Source organism: Numenius arquata, chromosome Z, assembly GCF_964106895.1.
Source record: "Numenius arquata chromosome Z, bNumArq3.hap1.1, whole genome shotgun sequence".
Taxonomy (NCBI): domain Eukaryota; kingdom Metazoa; phylum Chordata; class Aves; order Charadriiformes; family Scolopacidae; genus Numenius; species Numenius arquata.
In genome coordinates, this window is record NC_133616.1 from 26887479 (window position 1) to 26907978 (window position 20500).

Genomic DNA, 20500 nt, shown 5'->3' on the forward strand with positions numbered 1-20500 from the left:
TATGTAATCTTAACATTCTCTGCACCAATACTGCTAGGTAATTGACTTGCATGGCTGTACTGTTACAAAAGCTCACAATGGCATGGCTAAATTCAGCACATATTTTTAAATAATATGACTGCTTGCATTTTAAATGTTTAATTATCAGTATGGTTTTTACCTTCCTGGACATGTCACTGAAAGTGTTTTAAGAGGTAGCTTTGCAGTTTGAAGTTAAGTGGTTTTGAATAGCAATGTATGCAAGCAAACAAAAGTGAAATTTATAACTTTCATCCAGAGGTTTCTAAATCTCTACCACTCCAAAATATCTTTTGAGTTTGATTTCTGACATCTGAACACTCTAATAAGCGTTGAGAATCTGAAGCCTTTGCACCATCAGTCAGGAGAGTTGACATTTGTACGAAAAAGGAAATAAATAGTAAATGGCTTTTTCCAGTTACATCAACACCTGGGTTCTTGTGTCAGGAAGCCGAAGTCCTACCAGACCTCCACATACTAGAACAGTAGAAGCAAGGAGGATAGGGATTGCTTTGGTGATACCAACAAGGGAACCAAATATTAAGTTGCCAAGTACAGCTGCTGCTTTGCATAGTGCGTTCAAAAAGCCAAAGCCTGTTGCCCTAGAAGAGAAAACAGAAGAAAGTTAAAAAATGGGTGAAAGAGTAAAGCCTTTGAGATAAATCCTTGGTAGGAATAAATCAGAATAGCCCCAATATCTTAAACAGAATTTATGACAACAAGGATTCTGTGCTTGTCTTTTTATAATATGAAATTAAAGCTCAGCTGCTACAGCACTTTATGAAGCAAATTCATTCTGCTGCCTCAGGGACCAGAACGTGAAATGAATGACTGAATAGGTAACTTTACACCTCTACAGTAGAACAAAGGACTTGCAAGTGGAAATTCAGTAACACTTAAAATGCTGGGTGGGAGACAGGAGGTGGGAAAGATTTTGAGAGCTACTTGGTGATTTGGGAAAGAAGTCATGAGAATAAAAGGATGATCATCCTGGGGTACTGAATAGAAATGGATTTCTTACAGGTGGTATACATGTTCAATCAGTGCTTTCTCAAAAGGCAAATGAGACCTCCAATAATAATGAATGTTTGTCTTTTAGAGCTAAGGAGAATAGGGCATAACAAGACCCTGCTTGGTGCAGGGTCTGGGAAACTTTGCAAAAAGGGAAAGAAAATAGATTGCCAATGGAAAGTATGACTCAGGCAACTCAGAGGGGCTTTTGCATTGCAGTGCTGTGATTTTAGTAGTCTAGATTAAATATTTCAGATGTTTGGTAACCCATGCATAGATGTATTATGCAAACTGTGATCATTTTAATAAATTGTGTTTTGACATGACTGTATAATTCATAGTTGCAGGAATAACCTTGTCCTACCAAAAGTGTCTTAACAAAAATATCTGCACAATAGTAGAATCTCTAACATTTCTCAAATCTCTTAGAAGTGAAAGAGAGAACAACTGTGCTGAGCTCACACTGTGCTCACTGGAATAAAATAATAAGAATCAGGAGGATAGAAACTTCTTTTCAGAACAAAATGTTTCTTGTTAATGTGAAATACTGCCATTAGAAGCAAAAAGCCTCCAGTCTAAACAGCAGGAATTAACAGAAATGCTAATGGTTTGAGTGAATAAAAAGAGCCCTAGTTATTGTACAGAGGTACATGTGAAGGGAAGGAAGAAGCCTTGTCCTCAGATGTAGCCTGAATTCTTAGGAACTAATTTTGACAAACTTTTACCAGAGCTCCTAAAGAGCAGCTCAGAGAACCAACTTGAAGTAAGGAGACTTGATCCCCGCTGAGAGAAAGGATGTAAACTCTCAATGATCTTCACAGAACTATTTTTTTATTCTCATAACAGCAAATCATGGAATCAAGGGAGAAGAGATCCTCTCCCTCAAGCAATGATGGACATGGCCACAGCCCAGAGTGTCATCTCTTCTGTAAATCTGGCCACTGAATCTCAATAGTGTTGATCCGTCCAGCCCTTTGGAGTTCTGTATCCAAGTCTTATACTGTGGGAGATGTAAAAGCTTCTGTCTAGTGTAGTTGACCAGGATACAGGGGGTTTCAGCACTGTCCATGTCCTGACTATCTGACATGCTGTGCTTCAGAATCATACCAGTCCTGGTATATTTGAGGACGTGCACCAGTGGAGTGGCGAAGGTAGGTCTAGATCCTTCTAGTATATTTCTAAACACTCGTTTGCTCTAAGAAGCAGAACTGTAGTTAACCCACAGTTAACTCCAGAATCTGAACAAGATTCAGAAATGTGCTAACTTAAAGTAACAGTACTTTGACTGTCAAATTCTTAAATCAGTTAAAAGGATGTTTGCAGAACAGAACTAAAACATGGAACAGATTAGTTAATATACCTTCAAAAAGTTTTTTTTTTCTGTTAATGTTAAATACTCGTTTGTCCATGGTTGCAGACCAAGTTGAAACTTCTTTGCCTAAAGCATTATGGAAGTAAAATTAGAAGAGTTAATACTTACTGTTCCAGTGTCACCTCTATGTATCGTATGCCTTTTCTGACTCCAGGAGAAGTTAGTCTCATTTGGTGGGTGATTATAATCATAAGAAATTTATTATTAGTTTGGCTATATGTCTCTTACAATTGACAGCAGTGTTTCAGTCTCTTTAAAATACCTGAGATTTAGCAAAGTAATTATTATTTTTCCTGAAGTAATCATAGTTCCTCTTTGTGCAAAATGTGGCACCTGTCCAGATATTGCATGACAGTAAGTATCAGCAATATCTAAAGAAGGAGGGACAGGTCATTCTGATGGCAGAGCAAAAACTTCTTAGAAACACTATGAAAAAGACAAGCAGAAGACTCAGATATGCCTTCTGTACATTGAAAACCCTTACTTGCCTTTTTTCTTTTTCTAAATTTGATTAAACCTGCAGTACTTTTACATATTTCTTATTGCCAAGAAAAGCTAAACTTGCACATCCTGGAGATAACCACCTACAAAGTGACGTGATCTGCTGTCCAACAGTGCAGACCAATGCTGGTTGCCTGACAGCACGCTGCTGAAAGCAGATAAGGAAATTTTGGAAGTGTTGCTTGTGAAGCTTTCTGACAGAGAGACATTTGCAGCAGCTCTTTGAAAATGCCTTCCTCAGATGAAAAAGTTTAAACTTGCTCCTTTTAAGGAAGACTTTTGGAAGAGTCAGTCCAAGGGAGGAGTGGGAGATGCACTGAAGGAAGCCACAAACAGCCACCCTGAGTCTTTCAAAGCCTATGAGAAGAAGATAAAATCTCTATCACAGAGACATCTGTACTACAAGGGCAGATAAAGTGGAACATCAGAAGAATATCTGGAGGAAGCTGACCAGGATGGGGAGAAGACAATGAGAGGCAAGGAGCTCCAGACTGCCGCATCTTCTAGGGTGAATGACAGTGCAGACAGGAAGGAGAAGCATGAAGAGGAAAAATTGTGGCAAAATAGACTTTATCACAATCTGGAAAACAGAGTTTATGGGATGGGATAATAACAGGCTGCAGCTTTTTTTAAGAAGTCACGGGAAGAAGGAAAGGAAAAGAGTCAGAACTGCTCTAATTTTGGCTTCGTTCATGCACAGAAAATATTTCTGAAGTTATGGTGGTGACTGGTTGTGATCAGTGTTTGCACATGTAAATACAATTTCTTCAGCTGCCAGGTACTGATGTAAAACCAAACTTGCCCTTAAATAACAGTAACAGGAAAAAACCTGTTCACATAGGGAAAATAGACACTTAGTCATCAACAGCTTCAGTGTATTCAGAGAGATACCAGAACTCCCCAAAGAATACATAGGTCTAGCTAAAGCAAATTTGAGTAGATACAGGGAAGAAATCTTTGGAAAGACAGTAGAACAAAACATATGGGGATGCTTTACTTACATTCAGTGTTGGTTTATGCTGTCTGAAAGAGGTAAGCTGTTTCACAGATGCTATTCACTTATATCTACTAGTTATAATAGGGGTCTGAATATTATTTTCTGAGTAATTTGGACCACTTTGATTTAGATCTATTATAAGTTATATACCCAAGATTGTGTTATTAAGGTTTAAAGTAATTTTGTAATAAAATATCTCTTATACCTGAGCAAAATTAAGGTAATTTGTTGGCACTGGAAAAACAGTTCTGCTTTCTAAAATGAACTTATTCAATTTTTCCAGTTTTAAGGGGTTATTATTAGTCTAATCCCATTAATGTTATCAAATTATAAACAAAGAAGAGTAAGACAAAGTCAGCCCATTTTTATTGCCCTTGGCTGTCCTGATGATACAAAATGAACAACGCGGCAGAAGTTCAATCTTTTGATCTTAAGCAGTTTTCAGGCATGTCCTTTTGCCTAAAATATGCACATCATTGGCAGGAACAGTAAGAGTTTTACAGGCTTATGTAAAATATTGTTGCAATCTATACCTGAAAAACTTTGTCACTGTTCAAACTTCTGCCTTCATATCCTCCAATTTTTTTTACTGTGTTTGAATGTGAATTTCTTGTTTACTAATAGGCAGAACAAAGTCATTAACTAAACTGTTGAGTTCTAGAGATAGCAAATTCAGACTTGTTCATTTTTATCTTTCTTAGAATGGTGTTCATGATTCAAATAATCTAAAATCTATACTAATTCATGCCTTTATAATTAGTTCTACTGAATCCAGGGGAGTAAAAATAGCCAGGTAACAGATATGCTGCAATTCACATGCATATAAAAGCATAGTCTTCTCTTGCAGCAGTAGTACAGTCTCTGCTACAGTGTTTCAGGGAAGTGTTAGAGTGTACGGCAAGTCTGCAAATGATCAAAGATATGTGATGTGTCATCTCACCATCATGAATGAATTACGTGAAAAAATCCAAAGACATAAGGCCACTACTATATACAACAATTTCTGTTATGTTTGTCACTTACTGGGTAAAGCACTGCCACAAAAATGGGTTTTTTGACTCCATGAGCAATCCTTATTACTGGTCAAGTGAGTTCAGTAGCAAGAATCCCTTGTCCAGCTAGAGAATGTCATTAAATCCTTCAGGCACATTAGTAAGATAATGCTGGTGAATCAATTTGACATTGCATTTAAAAAAAAAGGTACAGATTTTTGTATTGATTATAAAAGTGCCATATCTGAAATAAAGGTGGATATTAGGGAAAAATAATTTTCCCCATGTATATTACTTCTGTTGCTGGGAAAGCTGTGACAAAGAAAAAAGCTTAGCTTCCTTTCACCCAAGCCCCACATAAAAATGGCATGAGTCCAAACAGTTAAAAATAGAAGGATTATCCAAGCCTTTGGATTAAAAGAGCTTGTTTCCTAGTTGCCACATATGCTCCTTCTTAGACCAGGTGCCTATATTCCTACATAAAATACTTCAGACCCACTTTTCCACTGCTGATAGTCAGTGCATAGCACTTAAAAACTTCATTTTCCTGCACTGGAGTGCTGCTGAATGCTCAGCACAGATATTTGACAATTTTCTTGCCAGAGCTAGTGCTGAGCCTATCCAGCAAGTTACAAAAAACTATGAATATAACTTTTGTGGGCATTGATAATATGCAAAGGCTATTAAAACTGAGTTTCTGAATGTGCTATGGACACTTTTCTAATGTCCAGACATTTTAAGATCTTTTAAAAAAATTGTACAAAGATACCTATCATAGCCTGGCCAATTATAGTACTCAGTGTAAAAGTAAAGCTGTGGAATTTGCTTTTCTGCCTTGGACTACTGCCCAAGGCATTGCATAGGTTCAGCATGTCATACCTTAAAAAACTTTAACATGAAATTTCAGCAAAATGCAGTCGAACCACATCCACAGGATGGCAGTAGAAAATAGCTGTCAGGAAGTCTACTGTAAGATGATGACTGCTGTTATGACTCAAAAGAATAGAAAATGTCTCTTCTGACAGCCACAACAATACAAAGTTGGACCTAAGATAACCTGTGCATAATGTTTATTACTCTGGGGACAGCTTCTCAGGGCTAAAGAAGAAGAGAAAAAAATAAATATAATCAACTGAAGATAAGCAACTTACTTCTTAATTATGACCAAACCCTTAAGAACTTATTTCAGAGGTATTAAAAAAAGGCAAAACAGAGTGATGTCATTTTATAGCACACCTTGAATTCCAAATATTCCTGGCCAAGATTCAAACCCAAATGCCTGGCAGCTGTAGTAAAACTGATGAATTGTTCGTTATCTGATACAATCTGACCTTGATTTACTCTGTAGGAGATGACCTATTTCTGTGCCACTTGCTGTTTAGGTTTGGGTTATTTGTTGTATCCACTCCTTAACAAGAGTTTTGGCTTATAAAGCTGGTGCTTCCCAAGTTAGTTCATAAGCAGATATTTATTATTTACGTGAAGTAAATAAAGTATTTTAAAGTCATAAAAATCTCCTAAATATTACTTCTTCAGAGAATTTTAACTCTCTTCCATTCGTATTTATATTACAGGCAGAGCTAGGAAACTGTGCAATGTTATTGCAAGCCCCTTGGGCACACACATTACAACACAAGCCATAATTAACTCATCACCCAATATTTTTTTTTCCGCATCACTCTGCCAATGCACAGAACAAAGAGAGCTTGAGGTTAAAACACAAATGTTGTGAAGAAAACTTGGTTTCCCTCATTTGCTGCAGAGTTGGAGGGTGCACTGTGAATAAGGCTAGGGACTGCAAGATGAGAAAGCAGTCTCATGGTTAAGGTGTCAGCACTGCTTGTCAGGAGAAATGATACAATCCCTACCCTGCCACAGAATTCATATATGATGCTAGCAAGTCACTTAAAGCTAATCAAAAGGTCATTAAGTATGGACTTCACATTTTCTGGGTGCTCAGCCTAGCACCTTCAGGTTTGTGTTGCTGAAGTGTTGAGCACTTACAGCTACAGTGGAAGTTACACTTTCAGCCCCTTCCCTCTTCTAAAATGTGCAGTGACTGGGACTGTTGGTACCACACATGTCAAATCAGGCACCTAAAGTAATTTTTAACAATTTATTTTTCCACTGTGTCTCAATTTCTACATCACCTCCTTTCAAAGCAGTGTTTAGAAAATACAGAAAGTTTATGAAAGAGTAGGAAAGCACTCTAGGAGCACCCAAAAATGTTTGCAAGACATTTAATACTCTCTTTCAGAGCAGAACTTCCAGAGGTATGGAATAGCTTGGTTTGGCCTGCAAGAGGGTCACAACCAACCAAAGGCTTTTCAGAACTTGCTGGCTAGTCCAGAATAGCACAGGGCATTAAGAAGATAGGGCAAAAGACAAGAGCAAAGATGAGATAAAATATGAGTTAATACAAGTTCTTTACATTGTGGACCTGGGTTAATTTACTTGCTATTGGAAAACAGCTGGTTTATAGGTAGTAAGCATGAGGGTCCTTTAAAATTTGTGTATTGAAAAGTAAAAAAACCAATATTATTATCAAACAATTATTCATTATCACCATGTATCATCTAGAACCTAGCTATGACTAGCATTAGTAACATATCTTCACCATTTAACACAACTTTGTCCTCTACCAGAGAACCAATTGAAATCTATACGGCCTCTAATATCTCTTATTTTAGCAGATGTGTACCTCAGCTGAGATTTTATAAAACACATGCAAGCAAAAGTTATGCTAAAATGGCATAAAATTTGAAAGTACTCACAAAGAATATAGGTCATACTACTTAATTACCTCAAATTCAGGCATTAGTTAAATTAAAATGTAAATAGGTAGATGACTGTGAATGCATACAGAATCCAAATCTGTTAAGATTTTGAAGCAACCTAAACTCTGCCCTGCAGGCAGCTGATGAAGAGGAAACTGAAGTGTGTGCTGTGTATCATACACACTGCACATTTCCAAATTACTCACCACACCCCTACCTGGCAAAATGCCAGCATGATCCCTACATAACCTGGAGTACGATTTATGAAACACCTTTTGTATTACGCTGCCTGACACTGACAAAGCCCCAGCAGTTTGGCAACTGGCTGGTCTCCAAGAGGAGTTGTGCGGGAGGAAAAGGAGGGGCTGCCCAGCATGGTCTCTTGTGCATGGTAGTCTGAACTGGCCTCCTTCCACGCACTTTTCTTCCAGCCCAACGACAAGCTGCCCTTTGCTGCTGGTTTGTGGTCATTTCACTGATTGGGAGTAAGAAAAAAGTACACATTGGAATAGTAAAATAGCAACAGACTGAGCAAAATTGGTCTGCCTAGATTGCCTTTTGAGGGGAAACCAGAAGCCAGTTTCAGGACCAGATTCAATCTGGATTCAGCTTTGAAGTGAAAGAGGGCATCATCTTAAGTATGAAGGACCTTATGTGCAAAAAGAGATCAGGCAGCTTCGTGTACTATATATGCTTGGAAAGGCTGCTCAGCCCTACAGCTACCTGCAGAAGCTAGAAATTCCAGGCAATGCCTGGAATGCCCTTCATGCCTGACTATGGTGATCAGAGGAGTCTTAGAAGGAAAGACTGGACCACCAGAGGTGAGCAATGGTTCCTGTTAAACTGTAGTTATTCTGGATTTAAAAAAAAAAATCAGAGAAAAAATTTTGGGAAGCAAGTTACTTGAGTCCCCACAGGTATTAATTTTCAAATAGATCTATGAAACATGAAGAAGCTTTACTTCAGTTTAAAAAAAGCATGTCTAGGAAGTAACTTCTAGAATTGCTTGTTTCCTTGTAACCCAGCTGGCAAAAACCGGCAGTGATGACTCCACCACTTTTGCAACCTTTGGAAAAAAATATCATCTGCAGTATATATCAGCAATGTCTTTCCTGGCACAGGTAGATTTGGCCTATCAACCTTTTTATATGGATAATACAAAGTGACAAGTTTTCTACCGGAGTTGTTGCAAAGAACCCCAACAATTAAGCTGCAAGTAAATTTCTGAGGTGGAGTTCCAGGCAGCTATTATAGCACACACAAGCTTTTTGAAAAAGGAAAATAGGCAAGAATCTGCTACAATCCTAAAGTTAGCAGAAACTATTAAAAACAACTATTAACTAAAAATACAGATGCCCTAGAATAGATATCAGTTACATTCTGCTTATCATTCCTAATAATGATTATTTTTACTCTGGACCTGTTCCAACAGGTCCATGTCATTTCTGTGCAGAGGACTCCAGAGCTGGACACAGTATTCCAGGTGGGGTCTCACGAGCACAGAGTAGAGGGGTAGAATCACCTCTCTCAACCTGCTGGCCACAATTCTTTTGATGCAGCCCAGGATGCGGTTGGCTTTCTGGGCTGCCAGTGCACACTGCCGGCTCATGTCGAGCTTCTCATCCACAAGCACTCCCAAGTCCTTCTCCTCAGGGCTGCTCTCCAGCCATTCTCTGCCCAACCTGTGTTTGTGCCTGGGATTGCCCCGTCCCAGGTGAAGGACCTGGAATAATTCTTGCCAGAAGAGCAATTTCCTAAGGTGTAATAAAAACAGTAGCACTTGATATTAAAGCTTTGTGCTTTGGATTCATAAGTAGCTTAGTATGGTTATTTGATACAACCACAACGGACATCAATTTTTTGTGTCCATTTTGAAGAAGCATATATTTTTAAAATGCCAATGAAAAGAAAACAAAGAAGCTAGTCTACAGTCTGCCTCTTCTGATGGACAATACTAAAGCCAGTTGCACCTCTGCTCAAAAACTTAGACTTGCCAGCAAGACATCACACATTTATAAACTGGAAATATGTTTCACCATATTTGAAACTTCTGGTGAATGACATAATGAATAGCACTGTGACAGGAGAAAGGACATGCTGTCCCTTAAGTGGAGTTTGGGCAATTTTACATAAAATTTGTTTAAGGAGGAGAAGGGGAAGAAATATCCCAGTGTATTCAAGAAAACAGGGCTTTTACATTTTTACACTCAGCATGTAACAGCATATGAATTGACTGTTCTTCCTTCAGTTCATTAAGATCAGCATTAAAAAGTACCTCTTACCTGAAAAAACCCCAACCCTATGTCATCTAGCAGCAATGCTTGCAGAACATGGAAATCGTACTGAGCTTTCCTGCAAGAGTCCTGAAGAGTCAGGAGCAGTGCCCAAGACATTTTTGTATTTGCTCAGTAATGAGTATCTACACTCCTAGTCACCCTGCATACAAATTCATAGCAGACTGATTAACAGCCCAGCATGGTTCAAGCCCACAATCTCTTCCAGAAGATGATGTTCAGCTCCACACAGTGATTTTTATTATCATCCCCTCCATTTCACAGCCAACAGACAAATGCAGCTATATTGCCGTTTTGGACCAACCACTGCCTTCATAGACAGTTGCAGCAGGGGAAAACTGAAATATTCCATTACTGTTTTCAGAAATACTACTCATTAGCTGTGTTTCAAATGAGAGTAGCAGTGAGACCTTCTTTTTTCATATGAAAAAAAGTGATATTTGATGTGAAACGCATACCAAATAGCTCAAAAAAACAATCTCTTTTGTCCCCCTGTTATTCATAAGACACACTATTCATTTGGCCTACTCAAAACATCACTGCCTCTGTAAAGCTCATACATAGCCATTTCTATTTACTATTTCTGCCAGAACATAGAGATAGTGTCAGTGAGGTTAGGGGAGGTGTACCTGCACATACCTTCTGTCTGTAGGATATAGCTCCACGGTAATGACATCTAGTGAGTTCCAGGCTGAGATGGTGAGGCCGTTGTAGAGGCACAGCATACCTATCATCATGGATTCACTGGTCCCAAACCACAGGAAAAAACAGCTTATGCCAGAGAGAACCATGGAACCACCTACGTGCAAGACCAGTGAAACGAATGTGAAGTGGAGCTGTATTTAAAGAATCATTGCTTTGTCTAACGTTTCTATACACACAGTGTAGCTAAATAATTGACCTATATATTTTAATTAAAAACTAAAGAGACCTCCTCTATTGGTAAGACCAGTCAGGCAGACAATTGTGGTAAGGGTCTTAAAAAAAGCCAACAACCCATAACTTCTCAAATATTAGGATATATCATAAAGTATTAACCTGGAACCCCCTATGAACTCTCAAAGAAAGCTGCCGGGGGCGAACTACCCCCATTCTTCCCTGTTCATCATATTCTGCAATTACATGATACTCATTCATATATCGTAGCAATAAAAGCACTGAGTGGGAATTGCATTTATATAGAGATATTCTCCTAGAAAATGAATAAAATTAACTACCACATAGTTATATAAGTAAATTGAAAACAGATTTGTCATTGCAGGTAAGCCACAGAAGATATGTTTCAACTATGTTACTTTGCAAACAGCTAACGCAAAGGACTGCTGACTCCTCTGAGGAGCTGCTCCACTAGCTGAGGGCCACCTGTGTACATCTTCCTTTCCTTTTGGCTGGTGCAAAGACAAGCCAATGGTCAGCACTCTGCAAAATATCATCCCAAACGCCTAAGTAAGGGTCTTGTAATATCAGAATGGAAGAGCAATGACTGATAATGTAGCATCGCAAAACTTGTTACAGAACACTTTCTTCCTAGAGTTTCTAAATTGGGGTTTTTTTTAAATGACAGTTGTGATACCACATAAATGAAGTATCTGCAGAAGGAATGTTTTGTATATCTCTGAACGAAATTCTTTAAAAAGTGAACATGCTACTTTACTTTATCAGGAGAGATTCAGGTTTTAGTGTTGATCCCTGTTTTAAAGTGAATCTCCTACCTAGCATCGTTAACCGTCCAATTCTATCCATCAGAAGAGCAGACACAATATTCCCTGGTAACACTGCCAAAGTTCCCAGGAAATTAACAAAGTAAATCCAGTAGGCACTGTAGTCATCATCGAAAGAAATCTGGCATCCCGTCCTGATGTGGAAAAATGTGCAATTTATCAATTCGCTGTCAACAAATTTATATTGCTCAAGATCTGTGGAAAGAAGAAAAAGAAACATTTCAGCTAACAGCCAATTCCATGTGCAGCTTTTGATTAAAAACATTCCAAGTTTAGGCAACTTTAATAACTTGGAGCTTTCACTGCTTCATAAAATGGGACTAGTTATTGCTGTTAATTTTGATACCTTTTTATCTTAATAGAAAAATATGCAAAGCTCATGAAAAAGAGCAACTAAGGCCTGGAATTAGGCAAGTTATATCACTGTATTTCAACTCTGCTTGGACTGTATTTGGTTAAGACCTTTCAGCACCAGCTGGCCTTGCATAAGAAGCACTGGGTATCTGCAAGTTTCTATCACTAGGTCTTGCTTGGTATCAGATGTTCTATTTCCACACCAGACAGCCTTTCAGATGAGACTGGTGATCATGCTCAGTTTGGTTTGATGTCCTTTAAAGCAAAACATTCTTACAGAATTCATATTAAACTAATTTTCATTTCTGAGAAGGTCTCATGGTATTCAGCTCTAACACAGATGAGTTGCTACATGCAACCCATTCAGGCCATTCTTTTTCCAGTACCATTTTGGAGATGGCTACCTAAACTTCCACTTTCTTTCTGTTCCTCTTGTCAGCCTTAGAACCCTGAATCAACAATACTTTCCTTCCACGCAAAGAAAGCTGGGTGTTGCTTGCTCTGAAACCTAACTCCATTGCTATTATGATTGCTGGAGTTATGGGAAAGCAGTAAGAAGTTCCCCATCTTTCCAACAAGCTTAGCTGGCCATGTCCTACTTTCAGTTATATTTTATTAAACTGAAAAAAACCCAACCCTGTCTTTTTAAACGTATGAAAATATGCATTCCTATTTTTGTTACAGGACTTAGGAGAGTGGAAATTATTATAGATTAGGTAGTTTGAATCCTGAACTCAGATTCCCATGCCACAGCAAGCACCATGAACAAAGTATTTCACCGGTTCCATTTAGACTAAATAAAAATACACTAAAGCCACCAGTAAAGCAGTAAATATATTTCCTCTTCTCCAGACCCAATCTCTTTAGAGATTATTAAAATCAAGGAGATGTTTATAATCTGAGTCAATATTAGGCCTGTTATATTTCTAGTGCAGGTGTGATCCTTGCACTTTACTAAAATCATTACAGAGGCCTATTGCTTTTTATAGCTTTTTATTTCCTAGAAGAGGACTTCTTGTATGCCTTATTAGAAATCCAGAAATTATAAACACAAGATGAGAACACGCAGCTAAACAACGGATGTTCAGGGTTTTTCTTGTAATACCTGTGTTGTAGAAGGTGGTATTGATGAAAGTACAGTTCCTGAAGTATGTGTTCAGTGAAGTAATGTCTTCAAACACACAGTTCTTAAAAAGTGAATCTTCGAAGGTTACTGATTTAAACTTCATCATAATAAACCTGCACAATATAAATAATTTCTGTCAGTCTGCCTTCATAGGCTAGAAAGAGCAACAGATCAAGCTGATGCAGCTATACAGGTCTAAAAATTCTCAACCCTAGTAATAATGATTCCTTAAAGGCATTCTGGAGACTTAATTAATGATTAGCTGATTCTAAAATACTATAGTTCAGAAAAAACATTAATAAGACAAATAGCTCCACATAGCTACCAGCCACAACCAGTAATACAATTTCAATAGCCTTGTAAAATCACTATTACTTCTAATTTGACATTACAGTCAGAAAGTGGGACATCATGCTTCAGAAACTCAGTCTCTTGAAACAAACACCTGCTAGTACCAAGAAGCTGGAAAGAAATAATTCTTTAGGAATCTTTATCTCTCCAGATGAATACACTAGGCACTGTGTCAGGCTCAAATGCAAAACATACTGGTCCAAGTGTTAAAAAATACTTTTATAAAATGGTTTAACATAAACACAACAAGTATATTGCTAGTTATATGGCTAGATATCTAACTGGAAGTATGTGTTTGTTACTCCTGTGTCTGCAGATGCAATTGCAATTACTGTGTACATAAAACAGGTATGAACAACTTGCCAGTAGCTTTTCTTATTTCTGAACATTCTCCTTCCTATTGACTCTCATTTAACTCCTTGGTCTTTGATCATGACCGTCAATCAAGTCATTCACGGAAAAAGTCAATGACAAAGTGTATTACTAGCAGTAGCTTTCTACCTAAATGCTACTCATCTAAAACAATGCTGTAAACCTTTTTTAGTATAGTTCTACCAAATAACATCATTATACTAAAAAAAATTACAGATAGAGAAATACATAATTATTTTTGTGAAGTCTTTTATTTCACAGAAAGGCATGGGAAAAGCTACTACTAAAAAAGGGCAGTTTTTCTGGCAGACTTTATGCAAACTGGTAACAGTTTGGAAAGCAGTGCTTTAATTGTTATATAGCAGTAAGAAATGTTAAAATGGCAAAGCCTTCTGAACACAGACCTGACTCTGCTCTGCTTTAACCTGGTGTGACTAGCTAAGTATTTTTCTTATTACAAGACTCATAGTAGGAATAGGAACACACAAAATACTCTGCCTACGAAACAGTAGCATTTAAACTCACTTGCCAATAAAGTTGTTGGAACCACATATTTATGAGAAAAAAGAGCAAAAGCTAATTGATTTTATCACAGGGAAAGACTTACTAGCTAATGAATTCTGTTTGTGTATTGGTCAGAAGAATGTTTTCAGCCCATTAGTTTTAGTTACTATATCATTTCTCACTTGTGACAGACTGATTAAAATCAGGCTGGCATTCTGTGTCAACTCATTATCATTTTTCATATAGCACTTTCCACCTTAAAATGTAGCCTAATTCCAGAGGAGAACAAAGAAAATTTAGCAATTAGATTAGTCAGTTGGAACAGAAATGACAGACTGTGTGTCATACATTCTTCTGATGCACTTTTTACCTTTGGACAGGAAACATGTTGTGACTATATTAAAATTGGTGTTGCAATGATTTGAATTAAAACCCACCAGAGATGTACTGAAGTAAAAAGTCAAGCATTGATGGTTCTTCTAGTTAAAAAAGAACATGAAGGAAACACTGAGATTGAGGGTGAGTGGAATATTGAAATGTTTGTGGAGGAAGAATATCAAATGAGTTCATACTTTTGTAGAAAATGTTTTCTGAATCTCAAACAACTGTCAGAGGCCTATTAAATTTGCACATTTAAAAGAGTAAATCAGCGTTTTAGAGTAAATTAATGTTAGGTTTACTGTTCTACAAGAATTTTCAGTTCAAATTAGTAAGACCTTGATTGACAGAGTGCTGTTAGTTACTGACAGTAAACAGTTCTTTGCTTTTAGAAGAATATCTACCTCCTGGAAAGGAGTGGAACCAGGAAGCTATGGCTAGTTTAAGAAGGAGATAACTGCTATTTTTTTGTCTGCAATACATAAACCTTTAACTGTGTCAAAACTCAAGTTCTTATAAAAATAATTTTAAAAGTCCCATATTACCAATATCATTAATTTTATTCACTTAGATACAGATTTTCCTATAGAAATAATAATTACTTAGCACCAACACTTCCAGGAGACCATTCACATGGTTGTTCTATATATTTCTTAAGAGAAACCAGATACCTAAACCAGCTGTGTTTAATTTTCCGCTGTTATCTAGTTATCTGTAAAGTCCAGATAGAGCCTTAATATATTTGGATTCAGTTAAAAAACACAAAACACATTGCCAATGTGTTCTTTCACATTTCAGAGCTGTTCATACTTTTTATAGATTTACAGTAACATTTAGCTTTTATTTTTCTGTGATAAGATCCTAAACTCTCAGTGTTCAGCATTTTCACAGGCGCATCTTTCCTTGATAGGAAAAAAACCAGCAACAGAGATGAAAGTATGTCCTTCCCTGGCCCCCTACAATATGTCACATGTGTTGGATCTGAAAACCTTTGAATCCCACTGTGAAAGGAAGTATCATTAACTTAGGCTTTTTAGTCTGTTTTTCAGGATGAGAAGGAAGCTGGGTTTGCATGAAGGATCCTCACAAAGGAACCACCAGGGCATGTGCAGGTCCGCTTCTCCCCTTGCTACATGAGTTATAAGAAATCAAGAACAGAAATAAATTCCCATTAAAAAGCAACAAACCCATCTATCATTAGCAAATGGAGGAAAACATCACATTATTAGGATACGCTTTAAAACATGCAGTTGTTTATTCCAGCCAAGTCAGGATATTAGGAAATCTCTAAACCTGTCATTGATGTACTCTCCATTGCTGTGAATCTGATTTTCCAACGTGAAGTTGAAGACGAAATGGGAAACCTCCTCATTGCGGAAATGTTTCACTCGGGATGCGTACTCATCTGACTGCAGATGTTTAATGACATCGGGAAACCAGACAGATAAGCCATAGTAGCTGTGGAGAACAGAAACAGCTCAGTTGCCAATCTCATTTGTTCTGAAATCTGTGCAAGATGAGGACGAGCAGCTCCCTCGGCTGGTTACATGACAGAGCAGTTGCTCCATTGTAACAAAATCCTCCATAAAATAAAAATATTGAAAGATGCTGACACCAGAAGATGCCAGTTTTCTGAAGCAGATATTCTTGATGAGTCAGGCTTACAACCAAGAAAGACTAACTGATAAATACAACATTTTGTGGAAAGATACTGAATAAAACCTTTCCAAATAAAAAGGATAATCATAGTGACAGAAATTTGCATGCAGATGATTCTTCTGTCTGTCAAGTCTATCAAAAATGGTTTAAGATCTCAACCACTCTTACCCAAAAGACAGGGTGAACCATACAGCGGTGAGTTTGATTGTATTATCCTTCACTGGGTAGTTGAAGCATCGCATAAATGTCAACCAAATCTGTAAAACATTAGGAAAAACATTTCTTTTAAATTGTGTTTTGAACAATTTATTAAATGATAGAGGCTTTTTGATTCTGATTTCCTTGCTTCTTCAGGGCATCAGAGAGAGCAGATCAGCTCTTTGATATTGTTCATAGCTGTACTTCTCATGTAACTATGTTAATCTCCAGCTATTGCCAGATTGTGCATGTTCTGTGACTTTCTGGCTTCTTTTCATAGAATCATAGAACAGTTTGGATTGGAAAGGACCTTTAAAGATCATCTAGTCCAATCCCTCTGTGATGAGTAGGGACATCTCCCGCTAGATCAGGGTTCTCAAAGCCCTATCCAGTCTGGCCTTGAACACTTCCAGGGATGGGGCATCCACAGCTTCTCCGGGCAACCTGTGCCAGTGTTTCACCACCCTCACAGTAAAGAATTTCTTCCTAATATCTAATCTAACCTCTTTCAGTTTAAAACTGTTACCCCCTTCTTCTGTCCCTACAGGCCTTGGTAAACAGTCTCTCCCCAGCTTTCTTATAAGCTTCCTTTAAGTATCCAAAGGCCCCTATAAGGTCTCCCAGGAGCCTTCTTCAGGTTGAAAAACCCCAACTTTCTCAGCCTGTTCTCATACGAGAGGTGCTCCAGCCCTCTGATCAACTTGGTGACCCTCCTCTGGACCCGTTCCAACAGGTCCATGTCATTTCTGTGTTGAGGTCTCCAGAGCTGGACACAGTACTCCAGGTGGGGTCTCAGCAGAGCAGAGTAGAGGGGCAGAATCACCTCCCTAGACCGCTGGCCATGTTTCTTTTCATAGATATGATTGGCTTTCTGGGCTGCAATCACACACATTGCCGGCTCATATCAAATTTTTTATACATCAGTGTGTACTGTGTCCAATAATTCACCCTTGCTCTGGTAGCCTCATATTTCCCTAATCCCTAGGCAGCTTCATTTCACTATCTCAAATAAACCAGAGATCTTGTCAAAAATGTTTTCTTCTCTCTTCCCAGTACTATGCTGCTTTAAATTTAGACAAACCGTATTCCATAATTCAACAAGGATGCACTTAGAGTTTAACCTATCATAACCTACCACAGCTAGAAATTGGCACTTTAGCTATATGAGGAAAAGTTGGGACTACCCTCAGGTCACAGACACTACAGCAGATCTGACTGAGAATGATGTTTTCCTTTCTCTCTTATCTCAAGATGATCTCCTCCTTTTGAAGAGAAGAGGTAGTCTGTCTTAGGAGGTTTCAGCACACCATGCAACACAGAAGGTCGTCTGACGCAGGGGCTAGTTCAATGAAATAACAAGAATGTAACACAACCCAGCTCCTTTAAAGCTGGTTTAGTGACAAGGCCAAATCATACCATTTCAATCTTCAACTACACCAATTTTGGACAAATGCCTATAAAATAGACACATTCTGGATTATTATTTTTTTCACAGGGAAAATGCCATTTTTCCAAGCAAAGCAATTTTGTGACAAACCACGGTTTGCAACACTTCATTATAGGTCTGGAGAGATTTAAGATGCCAGATATTTAACAGCTGTGAAAAGCTACTTTTGACTTTTTTTTAATTATTGTTTTTAATTAATGAGACTTTTCTCAGTTTTCATTACAAGGTTCAAAGATATCGCATGATTTTGGTTTCACAAGAAAGGAAAAGAGATACAGAGACAGTCCCAATGAGCTTGTATTAAACTCTCTGAAAAAGCTCTGAAAAAACTAATTTTAGTTTTCTAGTAAAATATTTGACATGCCAAAAAATACATGTAGATACAAGGCCTTATAAAGGTTTTATTGACATACATTTACACAATTTATTCACGACTGCCATTTGTAAGTAATAAGGCCACCTCAAGTTCCTGCTGATAATTTTTCATCTCACAATGTGTCACCTCTTTCCATAGGTGACATTGATATATATTCACAGTACATATTATACTGTGGTGCTTGAGATTGTGGCTATGAAACTATTAGCCATCACTTGCGTGAAGATAAATGCAGCATTTTGCTCCTCAGAAGTTGGAACCAACCTCCGTGATTCACCCGCAACTCTTTCAGGAAACCAGAACCTTACACTAGTTCCCGAATCTTCCAGTTGCATGGAAAATGTAGCATTGCAGCTATTACCAGCATGAGTTCATCAATCCATCCCATTTCTGAAGGCTAATTAAAAAGAAGAAGAGTAATTACAGACTGAACAGAGAGGCTGTTACTTACACCATATAGCTCTGTGCGAATTCTAACAAAACACCTCCTGTACCAAGTTCCTGTATCGCTCTCTATTTCTATGAGTTCATCTATCTGCTTTGGAGTTTTGATTCTGTTAACCTAGAAATAAAAACAGAACAGCAAACATTTGCATTTTCTTGAATCATTAATTGCCTGTTGAGGAGTATTGGAAGGTTTTCAAAAATCCCATAAACTGAAAATGAGCAGATATTAAACCTATCTTTACACTAGAAATACTTTAGAAATATAAAGGAATAGTAGCTTACTATAATGCCAAAGTTCGTTATGGATGCAACTGTATTGGAAAAGCTCTACTTTCAAAGCATGCAGGAAATCCATTTCCTCTGACTGAAACAAGCTGTTACTGTCAGGTTCTGCTAGAGTGTTGCTGTAAGTACCCCTAATGCAACAAAGGATAAAACATTATTTAAACCCTCTATTAACCATGTCCAGAGTTTGCTATCAAGTGGTTTCTGACTTGCTATCACAACATTGTTGAACGTCTATTGATTAAAGATACAGTAATGAAAATAGAAGTATTTGAAATGTCAAGAATTAATAGCTGAATAACATTTTTCTTTTTTCTTATTGCCTGTAGCGTGAGACAGGGAACTCTCTTTGTCTTTTGGATGTTGAATTTAACTATCTTCTTTAATGAAGAGAGAAAAAGTTAGGTGAAATGATCTGGAACCACACATGTTATTGCTCTTATGAGCAATCATCTACTTCAACTAAAGTGAAATGAGATAAACAGACATCAGGGAAAAATACAGAATTACCAGTGACAAGAGAATGAGATGTTGCCTACAATGCTCATTTTCACTTGCACTCTCCTGGGTAGCAGGACAAGAATGCGTTATATGGTCTTTCCAGACACAGGACCTGACAAACTTAGAGCATTGTATGGTTTTGGTTTTGGCTTCCGCTCTGGTCCCAGGATCATAGCAGTATCACAAAAGGCAGTGTATTCACCCACAGTTCATTTAAAAAGAAGACGAATAGAGAATGGAAAGAAAATAAATAAAATGGGGAAAGCGACAGGCATATAAGGAGAGGGAGCGAGCAAGAGACTGAGCATTAAGTGTGTAGCTGCAGTTTCTGAAGCCAGCAATAGCTCCTGTTTCTTCTTAGCAGAATGAGGACACCACCACCCACAGATGTATCATAGTGGATTACAGGACATCAGGGAATAGCATTATTGGTGGCAAAGCTCTAGCTTTCAGCCCACTGCTTTTACAGACATACACTGTTTAAGGTGCACCAGCAGCCTCATCCCATGAACAAGAAAAAATAAAAGCCCACTAAGCAGTTTTGGCTATAACCACACTCGTTTCTGAAATACTGCAGCTCACTAGCTTGCCAAACCATGACTATATCGAAAGGCTGTACCCTTCACATCTTGGTTTTTCCAATAGCAATAACCCTGTCTGCATCATTCCATTGATTTAAAGCTTTTCTTAAACTGCTTTTATGAAACATGTTATACAAAAGACTGAGTTGAATCCTCCAAGATTATTTAAAACCTCGTACATACAGGCATCCTCACATGCCACACCTCCAGGCAGAAAGGGCATGCTTTTGAAATCATG

General features: G+C 37.9%; 1 protein-coding gene across 1 annotated transcript in view; it reads right to left on the minus strand.

Moving 5' to 3' along the window:
- Nucleotides 1-436: 436 nt before the first annotated feature.
- SV2C (synaptic vesicle glycoprotein 2C) overlaps nt 437-20500 on the minus strand; it is an 83367-nt gene continuing 63303 nt past the window's right edge. The window contains exons 6-12 of the mRNA XM_074166040.1: nt 18900-19010; nt 16596-16684; nt 16062-16226; nt 13143-13276; nt 11675-11878; nt 10602-10761; nt 437-620 (exon numbers count right to left, since the gene is read on the minus strand). Of these exons, the coding sequence (XP_074022141.1) occupies nt 437-620; nt 10602-10761; nt 11675-11878; nt 13143-13276; nt 16062-16226; nt 16596-16684; nt 18900-19010 (1047 nt within the window). The remainder of the gene's footprint in view (nt 621-10601; nt 10762-11674; nt 11879-13142; nt 13277-16061; nt 16227-16595; nt 16685-18899; nt 19011-20500) is intronic.